We start from the raw sequence: 15170 nt of genomic DNA, 5'->3' as shown, positions 1-15170 counted from the left end.
CACATTTTGATCTATTGGATGGCTTGGATCAGCCCATAGGATTGATTAGCGGAGCACAAATTAAATCACATTGTTGCCCATCAAATGAACGGTTCCGATCATACTTTGGAGTGGGGCATATGATTTTATGCACAATTGGGAATTTGGTCACATATGGGACCCACTTGGGTTATCTTTTACCTACTCAAAAGGACTTTAAAAAAACATGCATGGGGCCACACACATGTCAAAATTCAATGTCCACAATGGTGGCCACCTACCATGGAATATGTCCACAATGGTGGCCACCTACCATGGAATAAGTCCACAATGGTGGCCACCACCCTCCCATTCCTTTGCTATAAATGGTTCAATGAGGGTGAGTAAGAGGGAGAACTCATTTCTCTTCTATCATGTGTTCTAACAAAGTTGCTATGTGGGGTTGAAAAGAAAAAAAAAAAGAAGAAAAAGAAACAAGAAAAGAAGAAAAAGAAACAAAAAAAGAAGGAAAAAGAGAAAGAAAGCGGAAGCGATCGCACGGAGGCGGGATTTTCGAGTTTTTCGGCTCTCGGATTCGGCGAGGATTTCGATCACAGGTAGGTACACCGTTCTCGGAATCTTTTTAGAATTATTTGGTATATTTTCGGATTTTTGCATGATTTTTAACAAAGAAAACTAAACGATATACTAAACAGATTCCAAAAATAATGAAATTTTGTGGGAAAATAATATGATAATGATATATTCTACCATGAATTTGTGAGAATTTTTGGATTTTGTTTGGTATATAATTTTATGCTTTCTTTGAAAACCAGCAGATTTTGGGGGAATTTTTACTGACATCAGATCACAAAGACAATTCTTAAAATTTTTACAGTAGTCTTATATTTCATATTTCTTGCTTCTATAAAAGTTTCAATTACTTTAGATCTGGTTTTACATGGGATGTAGTGTTAATTCATAATCTGGTCTAACAATTGAAAAATCCGAAACTGATAGTAAAGAGTTTTCTAAATTCATGAAAATCTCACAGCATGCTACTTTCACTTATATCTTACTAATGTAGAAATTTCATGGAATTTAGATTTCTATTTCTAGTAGTTTCTGTGTTATTTTTGCAATCTGGTCAATTAATTGTTAAATCAAAATTAAATATGAGCTTAATGTAAAAATCTGTAAAAATCTTCCAGCAAGCTACATCTCATCATATCTTGCTGCTGTATAAGTTTCAACTCATTTCGAATTCGTTTGCAACAATTTCACTTGTAAAATCACTCATATGCTTAAAATTGATAAAATTCATTGAAAATCCGAAATTAATTGAAAATCACCTGAAAATCTCTAAAGAACCTTAAATCTCTGTCATATATTAAATCCTTAATCCATTGAAACAGAAATCTTAGGATCTTTAGATTTCCCTGGAAAAATGGCCAATGCATCCATAATCGTATCCCAATTGCAACCGATCTTTGACAATTTGAATACTTAAGCTATAGCACGTTGTTGGCTCCGAGGTTCACTGTCCACGGAAATCCTGAGATATGCCAGGCAATAAGATGCTATAACCTAAGTATTAAATTGCGCAAGGAAAGAGCGCACGATTCCCTTCCTTGGATGCTATCCTGGGCCGAAACTGGTGAACCCTAGAACCATTGGTAATCCTTGAATGTCCAAAAACTGAAAATCCTTGAAATCTAAAATTCATTAACCTCGAGAATTTAAATCGATTTGTCTTGTGTCTTTCGGAACCGTTGGATCACGGTTTCCGTCGTAAGGACCCTTAGAGCCCAATTTAGGAACACCGGTGTCGTGTCGTGTCCTAAGTTTTAGGGAGTCTTAGGTTTTAGGGAGTCCTAGAGTTAGGAGTCAAGCCTCATCACGGACGTTTGCTATGTATAGCAACCGTGCCATAGGTCTAGTTACACTAGTCACCCAATCTTTCCCTAGGACAAGCCTAGTAAAACTAGGATGTAGGCAAACCTGCATTAGTCTAAGGGACCATTTGCATTTAGATGAGAATCATATAGCATCTTAGATGAAATCCTAAGATAATAAAATCCTCAACTTGAATTAAATAACTTCTCCTAAAACTGTTGAAACAGTCAATCCCGTCTAGGTCGGTGTCTTAGTTGAGTTAGGCATATGTAACTTAGCTTAGGTGCACCGAACTACGTCGACTCTGATCCCAGTGAGGCTTGGGTACGTAGGCAGCTTGGATGTCTGATGGCATACCACCCGCGAGTCGGCACCACAAACAAATTGTGGTGTTTTGTATATTAATTTTCTTGTAAATGCTTAATCAAATCACTTAGGACTTTCCATGAAATTAGAATTTTAGGAGAACTTTCACTTAGATTGAATCCAGACAAATTAATAAATCAAGATACACATTTAGGATTCACATTGAAATTAGATCATAGGATGCATGTCACTTAGTTCGCACATTAACATAGAGTTGAATGAGCCATTTAAAATAAATTTAAAAGAGTTAGCTTTTGGAATCGAAGACCGATTATCGGGCAAGAATGGTGCATGTGGTGGATAACTCCCCATACCTTCCATTCTCGTAACCAGGTAGCGAGTCTAGATTTCTGGTTAATTACGGGTCCTAGATCCCACATCTAGGTGGCGACTCTGTCAGTCTCTTTCGTGTGGAATTCGGATTGCCTTAGTGATCCCAAGTTCACAGGAAAGATTAATTCAAATCAATAATAAAATGCACACGCCAATCGCGTGGATACGAGAGACCAAGAGAGAGAGAGCGGCGGCTCGCGCCCCACACCCCTCTCGCGGGATCAGGGTACCACAGTTTGGCGACTCTGCTGGGGACCACCTAACTTCATTAAAATTTCAAAAGATAATTCATTTGAATTTAATTTAACTGGCTCATAAAAACTCTATACTTGTTAGATTAGTTTGTCTTGTTTTATTTTCTCTCATCACATTTTACTCGAACTTAATTTAACAAAACCTGAAGGCATCATAGATTGCGCGAACTTATTGCACACACTTACATCACTTGCATCTAAACCCTTGCATCTCACATTCACACACGTCCTATTTTAGGAACCCGGAGTGTTATCTAGCATGGTTGACTGGGATTTCATCACCTGGTGCCTCTGTGCTAGAGAAGCATTCCACCCTTAGCCTAGTACCTTTATGGTGCGTAAACGGATCTATTGTTCACGTACTGATACGCCGGACACTGGTACAGTATATCGAACATGGATTCGCGCTAAGGGAACTCTTGGCCTTACCCCTAGATTAACCCACACATGCATGTAGTATACGAACACATGTGCATCACATGTGTGAGCCTAGTTTAGGATATCCTACCCATTTGTGTCTAGATTAGACCGTAGTCCATCTTCCAATGGCTACGATCGGTCCTAGGTACACAAACAAAGTCATGAGTTGAGATCCTATCTCCACTCCGCTAGATTAGGATTAGGGTTGATGCCTTCAGGTAACACTGATAAAATGTGTGAAGAATAAAAACTTTCCCTTTGGGGTTAGGATATAAATCCCATCATTTCCAAAGATCTCATAGGATTAGTCATTCATGATCTATCCGTTGAAAGTAATCCTATGCAATCTCATCTTTTGATCATGTGTCTATCATTCGTCTTTTGTGGGATTCGATTGTGTCTTCATTGGCGGAAATTGTGTCTCAATCATTTGATCGTGCAATCTTGATGATCCAATCTTGCCTGTACCCTTGATCTCTTCCTCCTCTAGGGGCTACCTTTTTCAAGAATATTTCTGCTAAATCCTTCAGAGTTTACTCTCATAATCCTTGAACTAAGGGCATTCCCCTATGCGAATCTGTCATCATTGTCATGTCTTGGTCCTTTAGGATTCATTCTATTATCCCAATTACTTGCTTAAATGTGTAATATTTTTCAGTCATTGAGAAGAAACACTCCATGAATGTCAAGCTCATATACCTCGTGTTCATTATTTCCATGACAGAGCAGTAAACACCATAGCTAACCCTGCTACTCCTTGGGTTCGGATTTCTTCACGGTTAAAGAGAAAATCTGTCTCTCCGCCACCTTCCCTGAGAATCCCAGCATCTCCTTCTTTCTCAACCTCATCTTCGCCAATGGCAGACAACCAAGATGGTCTTCCACCCGCTGCCATTATCGATACTCTTACCTTGATTCTCCAGCAGCTTCAAGAACTCAAAGAAGAGAACCGAGTTATCAAGGCCCAGCTTTCTGAAAAGTTGGGGCCATCGTTGTCCAAAGATAAAGGGTCCATGCACCATACAGTTACTTCAGCCGCACCTGCCCAGCCAGTGTTCATTCCTATCCCTGACAAAACTGAAGAAGATTTTGAAAAAGAGCAGTACAGCGAAAATCGCAGCAGGCCTTCTCAGTCCATGGTTGATAAAGTAGTTATGGAGAAATTAGAAAGTCTTACCAGGAAGGTTCAGGACATTCAGTTTCAAGACCAAGGTGGTTTCAATCCGAGTGATCTCACACTGTTCCCAGAAATCCGTCTCCCAGCCAATTTTCAAATGCCGGACTTTGATAAATATGATGGTGTGGGTTGTCCAATCACACATTTGCAAATGTTCACCATCATGTGTCAGCCTCAAGGCTTATCTTCTGAGCAAATGGCTCAATTGTTCCCGGTTTCCCTGACCAAGGTTGCCAGGAGGTGGTTCATGGTCTTGGACAAGACTCGTTACAAGACATGGAAGGATATCGGCGAGCAATTCATCAGGCAGTTCAAATATGATGATGGTACAGAAATCACTAGAAAGGATTTGGAAAGGACCAAGCAAGACTCGAGGGAGTCCTTCCTAATTTTTGTGAAAAGATGGAGGAGAACAGCAGCGCAGATGATGGAGCGCCCTTCTGAGGAAGAGCAGGTCCAAATAATCATGAAAAATATTTCCCCCCAGCTCCAGTATCACATGTCGTTGCAGTATTATCCGGACTTCAAACACTTTATCGTGGCAGGCACCCAAATAGAGGAGGCTATGGCTCAAGGTGTGTTCAACCGAAGTAACCCGAATACCAGAGAATTCAGGAAGCCTCCATCAGCTGAAATTAATAACCTTTCCCGCTCCAAGCCTCAGCCTTCAAAACCTCAGAACCCCATGGTGATGGATTATACCCAACTTGCTGTCGCACCTCGGCCACAGGCCCAGACAGAATTTACCCCTCTCCCTCTTCCACCATCTGAGATACTCAAGGAGTGTCTAGCCTCAGGTCGCATAATCCTGCCCGACATTAGGGCTCTTCCCAATCCTTTACCAGCAAATTGGCGAACAGATCAACACTGCGAATACCATAGAAATTCCGGCCATCTCACTGATAATTGCATCGCCCTAAAATTCAGGATCCAGAGGTTGCTCGACAACAAAGATCTTGTGTTCGAGCCAAAACCCGATAACTCATTACCTGGTCATGCAAACCCTGCTGATGCTGTTAATGCTATAACCATAGGGGACCCAAAATTTGATCCTCTCACTCTTATCTGTGCCTTAGAACCTACCTTTGAAACGTCTGGGTCGGAACCTTTTGAAGAAGAGGAAGATGCAGACAGTGGAGATGTTCTAGTAGCTGCTATCCCGATACGAGCCAGCCTTCGCCGAGCCTTCAACGCCAAACGGTTGCAGCAGTTAAAGTTTTAGTCACTTACTATTTTATGTTGAGTCAGTCATCATGGTCAGTATAATTGTTGAGTCCGGTCTTACAGTTCAAGGTCAATGCCTAGTCCAGGCAAGTTATCTTCTGTTTCTCTTTAGAGTTGTGAATCCTGAGCATGTTCAGGATAGGTCGTCAAATGTAATAGCTTTTCTTTAAATAAAAATTTCAGTTCCAAATCCTTAATGTAATTCACTTGTGTCTGTTTCTTAAGTATGCTTCTGATCTTAAAGTAAGACTCCCTCCTCAAATGAGAACAAAATTGACGAAACTCCACTTGAGTCAGCAATTACTTGAACAAGAGGAGGAGCGCCAATCCCAACCTTTCAAAGATGAAATTGAAATGATAAACATTGGCACTGAAACTTTGATTCAGTGAATACCGATTGAAAATACATTACCCTCTGAAGAGTGTGAAGAATTATTTCAAGAATAAGAAGATTGTCTAGAAAAGCTACAACCAATACCAGGGGCAAGACATGGATGGAAAGCTCAAAGAAAATGAAGAAAGTGAGAAGATATATGCTATACAAGGGGCATAGAGTGGAAACAACTTTCATATTTTCAATCAATGACCTTGGTTCTCAAATTCATAACATAAAGCCAACAAATTCAAGATAAGAAGTTCAAGAGCAAGCATTGAAAAGTGATCATCAGATATCAAGAGTACGAATCCATAGATGGAGGATGTCAAAGAACAAGTTTCGCTCTATGAAAGTCTAAAGCACGCTTTAGAATCTTGGAAAAAGAAGATCCATTATCTCTTACCTGGAAATGCCGTCAAACTCCGTGAAAAAAAAAACAACAAAAAAAGAAAAAGAAAAAAAGAAAAAAATAATCACTACCAGACGGACTCTAGTAACCCAGATCGATTCCCAATCTGAACATCGAAAGGCCTCATTTGGCCGATTAAATCCCAAAATCAGAACCCAATGTCAAAAGAATACCGGTTTGCAAACCCTTCGAGCCTGAATAAAATTTTCTTGAAAACCCATCAAAGCAGGGGCATTTCCCCGAACTACGCGAGACCTGATCCCTATACTGGGGTACGTAGGCAACTCGGTTGAACCGAGTTCGGTCGATTCAAAAAGGAAAAGAAATTCAATCCTTTCAAAAAAAAAAGAGGGACAAGTTCCAAAAGAAGAGAAGTTAATTGTTCCAGAAAGAAAAGAAAAAAGGAAAAAAAATCAATTAACCTTCAAACAATTTATCTTCAAACTAGGGGCATTCGCCCTGAACTACACACGACCTGATTCCTACCTTGGGATATGTAGGCGACCTGTTCACAGGTTCGGTCGAAATCTTTGTTGAGCCTTAAGCCATTCTTTGAAAAGCCCTATCCTACCTATAAAAGTCCTTCTGGTGTTCAGAACTAATGAGCTAGGTCCTGAGATACAATAAAAAAATGAAATGATGATGAATAAGAAAAATAACGGAGTTTGAAGATCTGCTAGACTGAAAACCTGAAAGGGCGGTCTAGGCAAAATTTAAGATCATTCCCCTGCTAAGTTGAAAACCCGAAAGGGCGGCTTAGGCAAAAGCTAAGGGGATAGCCTGCTGGATCAAAAACCTAGAAAGGTGGTTCAGGCAAAAGTTAAGGCTAGCGCGGTCCGCCAAGTTAAAAACCCTGAAGAGGTAACTTGGTCACGGTAAGAGAATCAGTATAAGAAGGCTACAGCCGGTATCAAGACTGAAGATCAACTGAAATTCAAGCAAATCCAAGTGATATCCTCAAAACTGGGGGCATTGAAGCTAAGCAATCTTAGGGGGCGTAATTAAATCCTTGAGGCATTACTGTTTTAAGGAAAAAGTCCAGTGTTTACCAATTGAAAAACTATTCCTCGAAAGGATAGACTTACCAAACAAAATATTAACTAAGTCAGAAGCATCACTGTGTTTGTCAGTATAGTCAGTCAATCTTTGTTATTCTAAGTTCACTCCTTCAGGGCTGCTCAATCCTTTGAGTAGTGCCTTTCATCTAAGTTTTCTCTTTAGAAAGAGTCAATCGTCGTTCTTATGTCCAAATGATGTAACTGTCTTGGTGAAGGAGGCCCGGCCTAGGCAGCTCCCTGCAATTATACCTGAAAGGGTTCGAGAATCTAGTCAAACAGCTACATTTCAAATAAGATCAACTCAGAAGAGTTCAGAAGTAGAAACATCAGAAAGCCCAACTTCCGTAAAAAGATCATACCCCAGGAAGGCACCTTAAGCTTAGAAGAGCCCCAGATGTAATGGTGGTTGAGCAAATTTCTCAGAAAGATGAACCATTAAAATTCAGGATTTCCTTCCAGTTAGTTAAATACTATCCTGGTCAAAAAATGTTTATCTAAACACCTGTCAAGAGGCAAATCCCACTTTTCCATGATTATATCCAAGAGAGCCGTTGTTCTAAATTACCAATCTCAAATGTCTTGTTCAAAGTTTCAGTTATCAAAATCCCCAGAAGACAAGACTAGCAGTCTCTTTGAGAAAAATCTCGTTGAAGTTTCATAAAGGTATTCCTGATCCATTCTTGTTCGTAATGATTCTTCGTTCCTAAGGTTTGCTGTTTCATCTTTCGGCAAAATCTTAGTTTCCAATATCTTTGTCAGGCACGATCTATAATGTCCCCGATTTCATTAAGTTCAAAAATTAAAAAAAATAAAAAAATAAAAAATTCATCAAATCAAATCCCAATTCAAAAAAAAATAAAAATCCAATCCTACGTCAAATTCAAATTCATGGAAAATCTCTAAATTCTTCGAGCCCGTTTGTGAACGATGCCTTTTTTCTCGATGCCATTTGTGAATGGTCTCGTCTTCTCCTTGAGCCCGTTTACGGACGGTACCTCATTTCCCAAAAATAAAAAATTTAGCAAATCCAAATCCTTAACTAAAAAAAAAAATCCAATCCTACGAAAAATCTCATGTCCTCTTTGAGCCCGTTTGTGAACGGTGCCTCTTTTCTCGAGGCCATTTGTGAATGGTCTCGTCTTCTCCTTGAGCCCGTTTGCGGACGGTGCCACATTTCCCAAAAATACAAAAAAATAAAATAAAAATAATAAAAAATTTATCAAATCCAAATCCTTAATTCAAAAAAAAAAAATCCAATCCTACGAAAAATCTCATGTCCTCTTTGAGCCCGTTTGTGAACGGTGCCTCTTTTCTCGAGGCCATTTGTGAATGGTCTCGTCTTCTCCTTGAGCCCGTTTACGGACGGTACCTCATTTCCCAAAAATAAAAAATTTATCAAATCCAAATCCTTAATTCAAAAAAATCCAATCCTACGACAAATTCAAGTTCATAAAAATTCTCTAAATTCTTCGAGCCCATTTGTGAATGGGGCCTCGTTTCTCGAGTCCATTTGTGAATGGTCTCGTCTTCTCCTTGAATCCGTTTGTGAACGGTGTCTCATTCTCTGAGTCCATTTGGAATGGTCTCATGCCCTCTTTGAGCCCTTTTGTGAAAGGTTCTTCATTTCTCGAGTCCATTTGTGAATGGTCTTCTCCTTGAACCCGTTTGTGAACGGTGTCTCATTCTCTGAGTCCATTTGGAATGGTCTCATGTCCTCTTTGAGCCCTTTTGTGAAATGTTCTTCATTTCTCGAGTTCATTTGTGAATGGTCTCGTCTTCTCCTTGAACCCGTTTGTGAACGGTGTCTCATTCTTTGAGTCCATTTGTGAATGGTCTCATGTCCTCTTTCAGCCCTTTTGTGAAAGGTACCTCATTTCTCGAGTCCATTTGTGAATGGTCTCGTCTTCTCCATGAACCCGTTTGTGAACGGTGTCTCATTCTCTGAGTCCATTTGTGAATGGTCTCATGTCCTCTTTGATCCCTTTTGTGAAAGGTGCTTCATTTCTCGAGTCCATTTGTGAATGGTCTCGTCTTCTCCTTGAACCCGTTTGTGAACGGTGTCTCATTTTCTGAGTCCATTTGTGAATGGTCTCATGTCCTCTTTGAGCCCTTTTGTGAAAGGTGCCTCATTTCTCGAGTCCATTTGTGAATGGTCTCGTCTTCTCCTTGAACCCGTTTGTGAACGGTGTCTCATTTTCTGAGTCCATTTGTGAATGGTCTCAGGTCCTCTTTGAGCCCTTTTGTGAAAGGTGCCTCATTTCTCGAGTCCATTTGTGAATGGTCTCGTCTTCTCCTTGAACCCGTTTGTGAACGGTGTCTCATTTTCTGAGTCCATTTGTGAATGGTCTCAGGTCCTCCTTGAGCCCGTTTGTGAACGGTGCCTCATTTCTCGAGTCCATTTGTGAATGGTCTCGTCTTTTCTTTGAACCCGTTTGTGAACGGTGCCTCATTTCTCGAGTCCATTTGCGAATGGTCTCGTCTTCTCCTTGAGCCCGCTTGTGAGCGGTATCTCATTCTCTCGTTGCCCGTTTGTGAGCGGCACCGCAGCGGGATTTTTTTTATTGCATTCCAATTCTAGGACTTCGTTTAGGGTCTTGCATTAGGTAGTAAATGTTTGCGTCGGTTCCGTTTTGTGTAGAGTCCTTTGTCGATTAAAGCTACGCAAAATGGTTCTGTCATTTTTAACTTTGGTATTCAATGACTACGTCATCTCTACCAAAGAGGGGCATCTGTAGACACCCCATTTTGTTTTGTTTTAATCAACAAAGAAGTTAGTGTTCTTGTTATCAGTCTCCTTTAGTGTTTTCCATTCCCGTGTCCGCTCCTCTTGTTTTCTCGATCTTTTTGGTTATTTTTGTCATGTTTTGTGTCGTCCTGATAATTGTTGAGAAAGGTTATTCCCAAGAATCCGAGCAAGAGAGAATTTGGATCCGATTGATGGGCCCGTCTTGAGCATTTGTTTAGATTTGGATCAAACAGGGTGGCCCGCGCATTGTTTTAGTGAAAAATGAGTTTTGAACCTACTTCGATCCAACACCTAAAGATGATCATCAAGAGAACGGTCAAGATCTCAGAGAAGTCGTTTTAACAACCAATTTTGTTACGATCATCAGGTTGAGTTACTCGGATCAGCCCATTGAAATGATTTAGGAGGACACAACCTACTTAGGTAGGGGACCCATCAATTGGATGGTCTGGATCGTCATAGAGGAATGATTTAAGGGGGCACAACCAATTTACATTGCGACCCACCATTTGAACGGTCAAGATCATCAATTGTCGCCCATCAAATGGACGGTTCGGATCATCAAATGGGAGTGATTTAAAAATGGGGTAACATATTCACATTTTGATCTATTGGATGGTTTGGATCAGCCCATAGGATTGATTAGTGGAGCACAAATTAAATCACATCGCAGCCCACTATTTGAACGGTCAAGATCATCAATTGTCGCCCATCAAATGGACGGTTCGGATCATCAAATGGGAGTGATTTAAAAATGGGGTAACATATTCACATTTTGATCTATTGGATGGCTTGGATCAGCCCATAGGATTGATTAGCGGAGCACAAATTAAATCACATTGTTGCCCATCAAATGAACGGTTCCGATCATACTTTGGAGTGGGGCATATGATTTTATGCACAATTGGGAATTTGGTCACATATGGGACCCACTTGGGTTATCTTTTACCTACTCAAAAGGACTTTAAAAAAACATGCATGGGGCCACACACATGTCAAAATTCAATGTCCACAATGGTGGCCACCTACCATGGAATATGTCCACAATGGTGGCCACCTACCATGGAATAAGTCCACAATGGTGGCCACCACCCTCCCATTCCTTTGCTATAAATGGTTCAATGAGGGTGAGTAAGAGGGAGAACTCATTTCTCTTCTATCATGTGTTCTAACAAAGTTGCTATGTGGGGTTGAAAAGAAAAAAAAAAAGAAGAAAAAGAAACAAGAAAAGAAGAAAAAGAAACAAAAAAAGAAGGAAAAAGAGAAAGAAAGCGGAAGCGATCGCACGGAGGCGGGATTTTCGAGTTTTTCGGCTCTCGGATTCGGCGAGGATTTCGATCACAGGTAGGTACACCGTTCTCGGAATCTTTTTAGAATTATTTGGTATATTTTCGGATTTTTGCATGATTTTTAACAAAGAAAACTAAACGATATACTAAACAGATTCCAAAAATAATGAAATTTTGTGGGAAAATAATATGATAATGATATATTCTACCATGAATTTGTGAGAATTTTTGGATTTTGTTTGGTATATAATTTTATGCTTTCTTTGAAAACCAGCAGATTTTGGGGGAATTTTTACTGACATCAGATCACAAAGACAATTCTTAAAATTTTTACAGTAGTCTTATATTTCATATTTCTTGCTTCTATAAAAGTTTCAATTACTTTAGATCTGGTTTTACATGGGATGTAGTGTTAATTCATAATCTGGTCTAACAATTGAAAAATCCGAAACTGATAGTAAAGAGTTTTCTAAATTCATGAAAATCTCACAGCATGCTACTTTCACTTATATCTTACTAATGTAGAAATTTCATGGAATTTAGATTTCTATTTCTAGTAGTTTCTGTGTTATTTTTGCAATCTGGTCAATTAATTGTTAAATCAAAATTAAATATGAGCTTAATGTAAAAATCTGTAAAAATCTTCCAGCAAGCTACATCTCATCATATCTTGCTGCTGTATAAGTTTCAACTCATTTCGAATTCGTTTGCAACAATTTCACTTGTAAAATCACTCATATGCTTAAAATTGATAAAATTCATTGAAAATCCGAAATTAATTGAAAATCACCTGAAAATCTCTAAAGAACCTTAAATCTCTGTCATATATTAAATCCTTAATCCATTGAAACAGAAATCTTAGGATCTTTAGATTTCCCTGGAAAAATGGCCAATGCATCCATAATCGTATCCCAATTGCAACCGATCTTTGACAATTTGAATGCTTAAGCTATAGCACGTTGTTGGCTCCGAGGTTCACTGTCCACGGAAATCCTGAGATATGCCAGGCAATAAGATGCTATAACCTAAGTATTAAATTGCGCAAGGAAAGAGCGCACGATTCCCTTCCTTGGATGCTATCCTGGGCCGAAACTGGTGAACCCTAGAACCATTGGTAATCCTTGAATGTCCAAAAACTGAAAATCCTTGAAATCTAAAATTCATTAACCTCGAGAATTTAAATCGATTTGTCTTGTGTCTTTCGGAACCGTTGGATCACGGTTTCCGTCGTAAGGACCCTTAGAGCCCAATTTAGGAACACCGGTGTCGTGTCGTGTCCTAAGTTTTAGGGAGTCTTAGGTTTTAGGGAGTCCTAGAGTTAGGAGTCAAGCCTCATCACGGACGTTTGCTATGTATAGCAACCGTGCCATAGGTCTAGTTACACTAGTCACCCAATCTTTCCCTAGGACAAGCCTAGTAAAACTAGGATGTAGGCAAACCTGCATTAGTCTAAGGGACCATTTGCATTTAGATGAGAATCATATAGCATCTTAGATGAAATCCTAAGATAATAAAATCCTCAACTTGAATTAAATAACTTCTCCTAAAACTGTTGAAACAGTCAATCCCGTCTAGGTCGGTGTCTTAGTTGAGTTAGGCATATGTAACTTAGCTTAGGTGCACCGAACTACGTCGACTCTGATCCCAGTGAGGCTTGGGTACGTAGGCAGCTTGGATGTCTGATGGCATACCACCCGCGAGTCGGCACCACAAACAAATTGTGGTGTTTTGTATATTAATTTTCTTGTAAATGCTTAATCAAATCACTTAGGACTTTCCATGAAATTAGAATTTTAGGAGAACTTTCACTTAGATTGAATCCAGACAAATTAATAAATCAAGATACACATTTAGGATTCACATTGAAATTAGATCATAGGATGCATGTCACTTAGTTCGCACATTAACATAGAGTTGAATGAGCCATTTAAAATAAATTTAAAAGAGTTAGCTTTTGGAATCGAAGACCGATTATCGGGCAAGAATGGTGCATGTGGTGGATAACTCCCCATACCTTCCATTCTCGTAACCAGGTAGCGAGTCTAGATTTCTGGTTAATTACGGGTCCTAGATCCCACATCTAGGTGGCGACTCTGTCAGTCTCTTTCGTGTGGAATTCGGATTGCCTTAGTGATCCCAAGTTCACAGGAAAGATTAATTCAAATCAATAATAAAATGCACACGCCAATCGCGTGGATACGAGAGACCAAGAGAGAGAGAGCGGCGGCTCGCGCCCCACACCCCTCTCGCGGGATCAGGGTACCACACAAGTAAAGCAGCAAAGGATGCCCTGGTATCACTGGTGCTACTATTGGTGGTTCAGACAAACTTTGTTTTATCTTCTCAAAGGCCTGCTGACATTCCTCCGTCCATACTTTGGAAGTATTTTTCTTTAAGAGCTTAAAGATAGGTTCACAAGTTGATGTAAGATGGGCAATGAATCGCCTTAGGAACTGTATCCTTCCTAGGAATCCCCGAATTTCCTTCTCGATTTTAGGCGGCGGCATCTCCTGGATAGCCTTAATCTTCTGAGGATCTACCTCTATGCCCCTTTGACTCACCATAAATCCAAGCAACTTACCGAAGGTAACCCCGAACACACACTTGGTAGGATTCAGGCGAAGCTGGTATTTGAGAATTCTTTCAAAGAACTTCTTAAGGTTTGGGATATGATCTCTCCTTTCCTTGGCTTTTACAATCATATCATCGACATAAACTTCGACTTCTCTATGTATCATGTCATGGAGTAGGGTTGTAGCTTCTCTTTGATATGTCGCACCAGCATTCTTAAGACCAAATGGCATTACCCGATAGCAATATGTCCCCCATTGTGTAATGAACGAGGTCTTAGCCATGTCCTCGGGTGCCATCTTAATTTGATTGTAGCCTGAGAAACCATCCATAAACGATAGTAATTCATGCCCGGCCGTATTGTCTACTAGGATATCGATATGTGGTAGAGGGAAATCATCTTTTGGACTTGCTTTGTTCAAATCCCTGAAATCTACACACATTCTCACCTTTCCATCTTTCTTTGGTACAGGTACTATATTTGCGAGCCATTCTGGATATTCCACCACTTGCAAAAATCTAGCATTCAACTGCTTAGTAACCTCTTCTTCCACTTTCAAGACCCACTCGGGCTTCATTCTCCTTAGCTTCTGCTTTTTAGGTTTAATTCCTGGCAACAAAGGTAGCTTGTGCTGAACAATGTCTTCACTCAGCCCGGGCATATCTTTGTAGGACCAGGCAAAAACTTCTTTATATTTCTTAAGTATGTTTATTAATTCATCGCGCTCTTCAGAGGATAGAGTATTTCCAATTCGTATTTCCTGTATTAAATCTTTTGTTCCGATGTTTATAATTTCGATTTCATCTTTAAGAGGCTGGGCTCGGCGCTCCTCCTCTTGTTTGAGCATATGCTGCAATTCAAGGGGAGTTTCGTCGATCCCCTCTTCCTCGTCTGAGGAGGGAGTGTTATCATTATTAAAGTCAGAAGTAAACACAGAGACATACTGAGAATCAGATTTCATTGAATTGAAAGAAATTACATCATTATCATTGGACTCATCCTGAACAGGCTCAGGATTCACATAGTAAATAAACTTAGAAAATGACTCGCCTGGACTAGGCACTGACACTGATTCAATCGACTTGACTAGAC

At 39.9% G+C, this 15170-nt stretch overlaps 1 protein-coding gene across 1 annotated transcript; it reads left to right on the top strand.

Annotated features, from left to right (window-relative positions):
• The first annotated feature begins 436 nt into the window (after positions 1 to 436).
• LOC143854267 (uncharacterized) lies at positions 437 to 5818 on the top strand. Its single transcript, XM_077364146.1, has 2 exons — positions 437 to 575; positions 3952 to 5818. Exon 2 carries the CDS (start codon positions 4085 to 4087, stop codon positions 5624 to 5626), a length of 1542 nt encoding a protein of 513 aa, XP_077220261.1. The 5' UTR covers positions 437 to 575; positions 3952 to 4084; the 3' UTR covers positions 5627 to 5818.
• The last annotated feature ends 9352 nt before the right edge of the window (positions 5819 to 15170 follow it).

This window comes from Tasmannia lanceolata, unplaced genomic scaffold, assembly GCF_043159265.1.
Source record: "Tasmannia lanceolata isolate RefF3 unplaced genomic scaffold, GAP_Taslan_0.1 ptg000003l, whole genome shotgun sequence".
NCBI lineage: Eukaryota > Viridiplantae > Streptophyta > Magnoliopsida > Canellales > Winteraceae > Tasmannia > Tasmannia lanceolata.
This window is presented reverse-complemented; position numbering and strand designations above follow the sequence as displayed.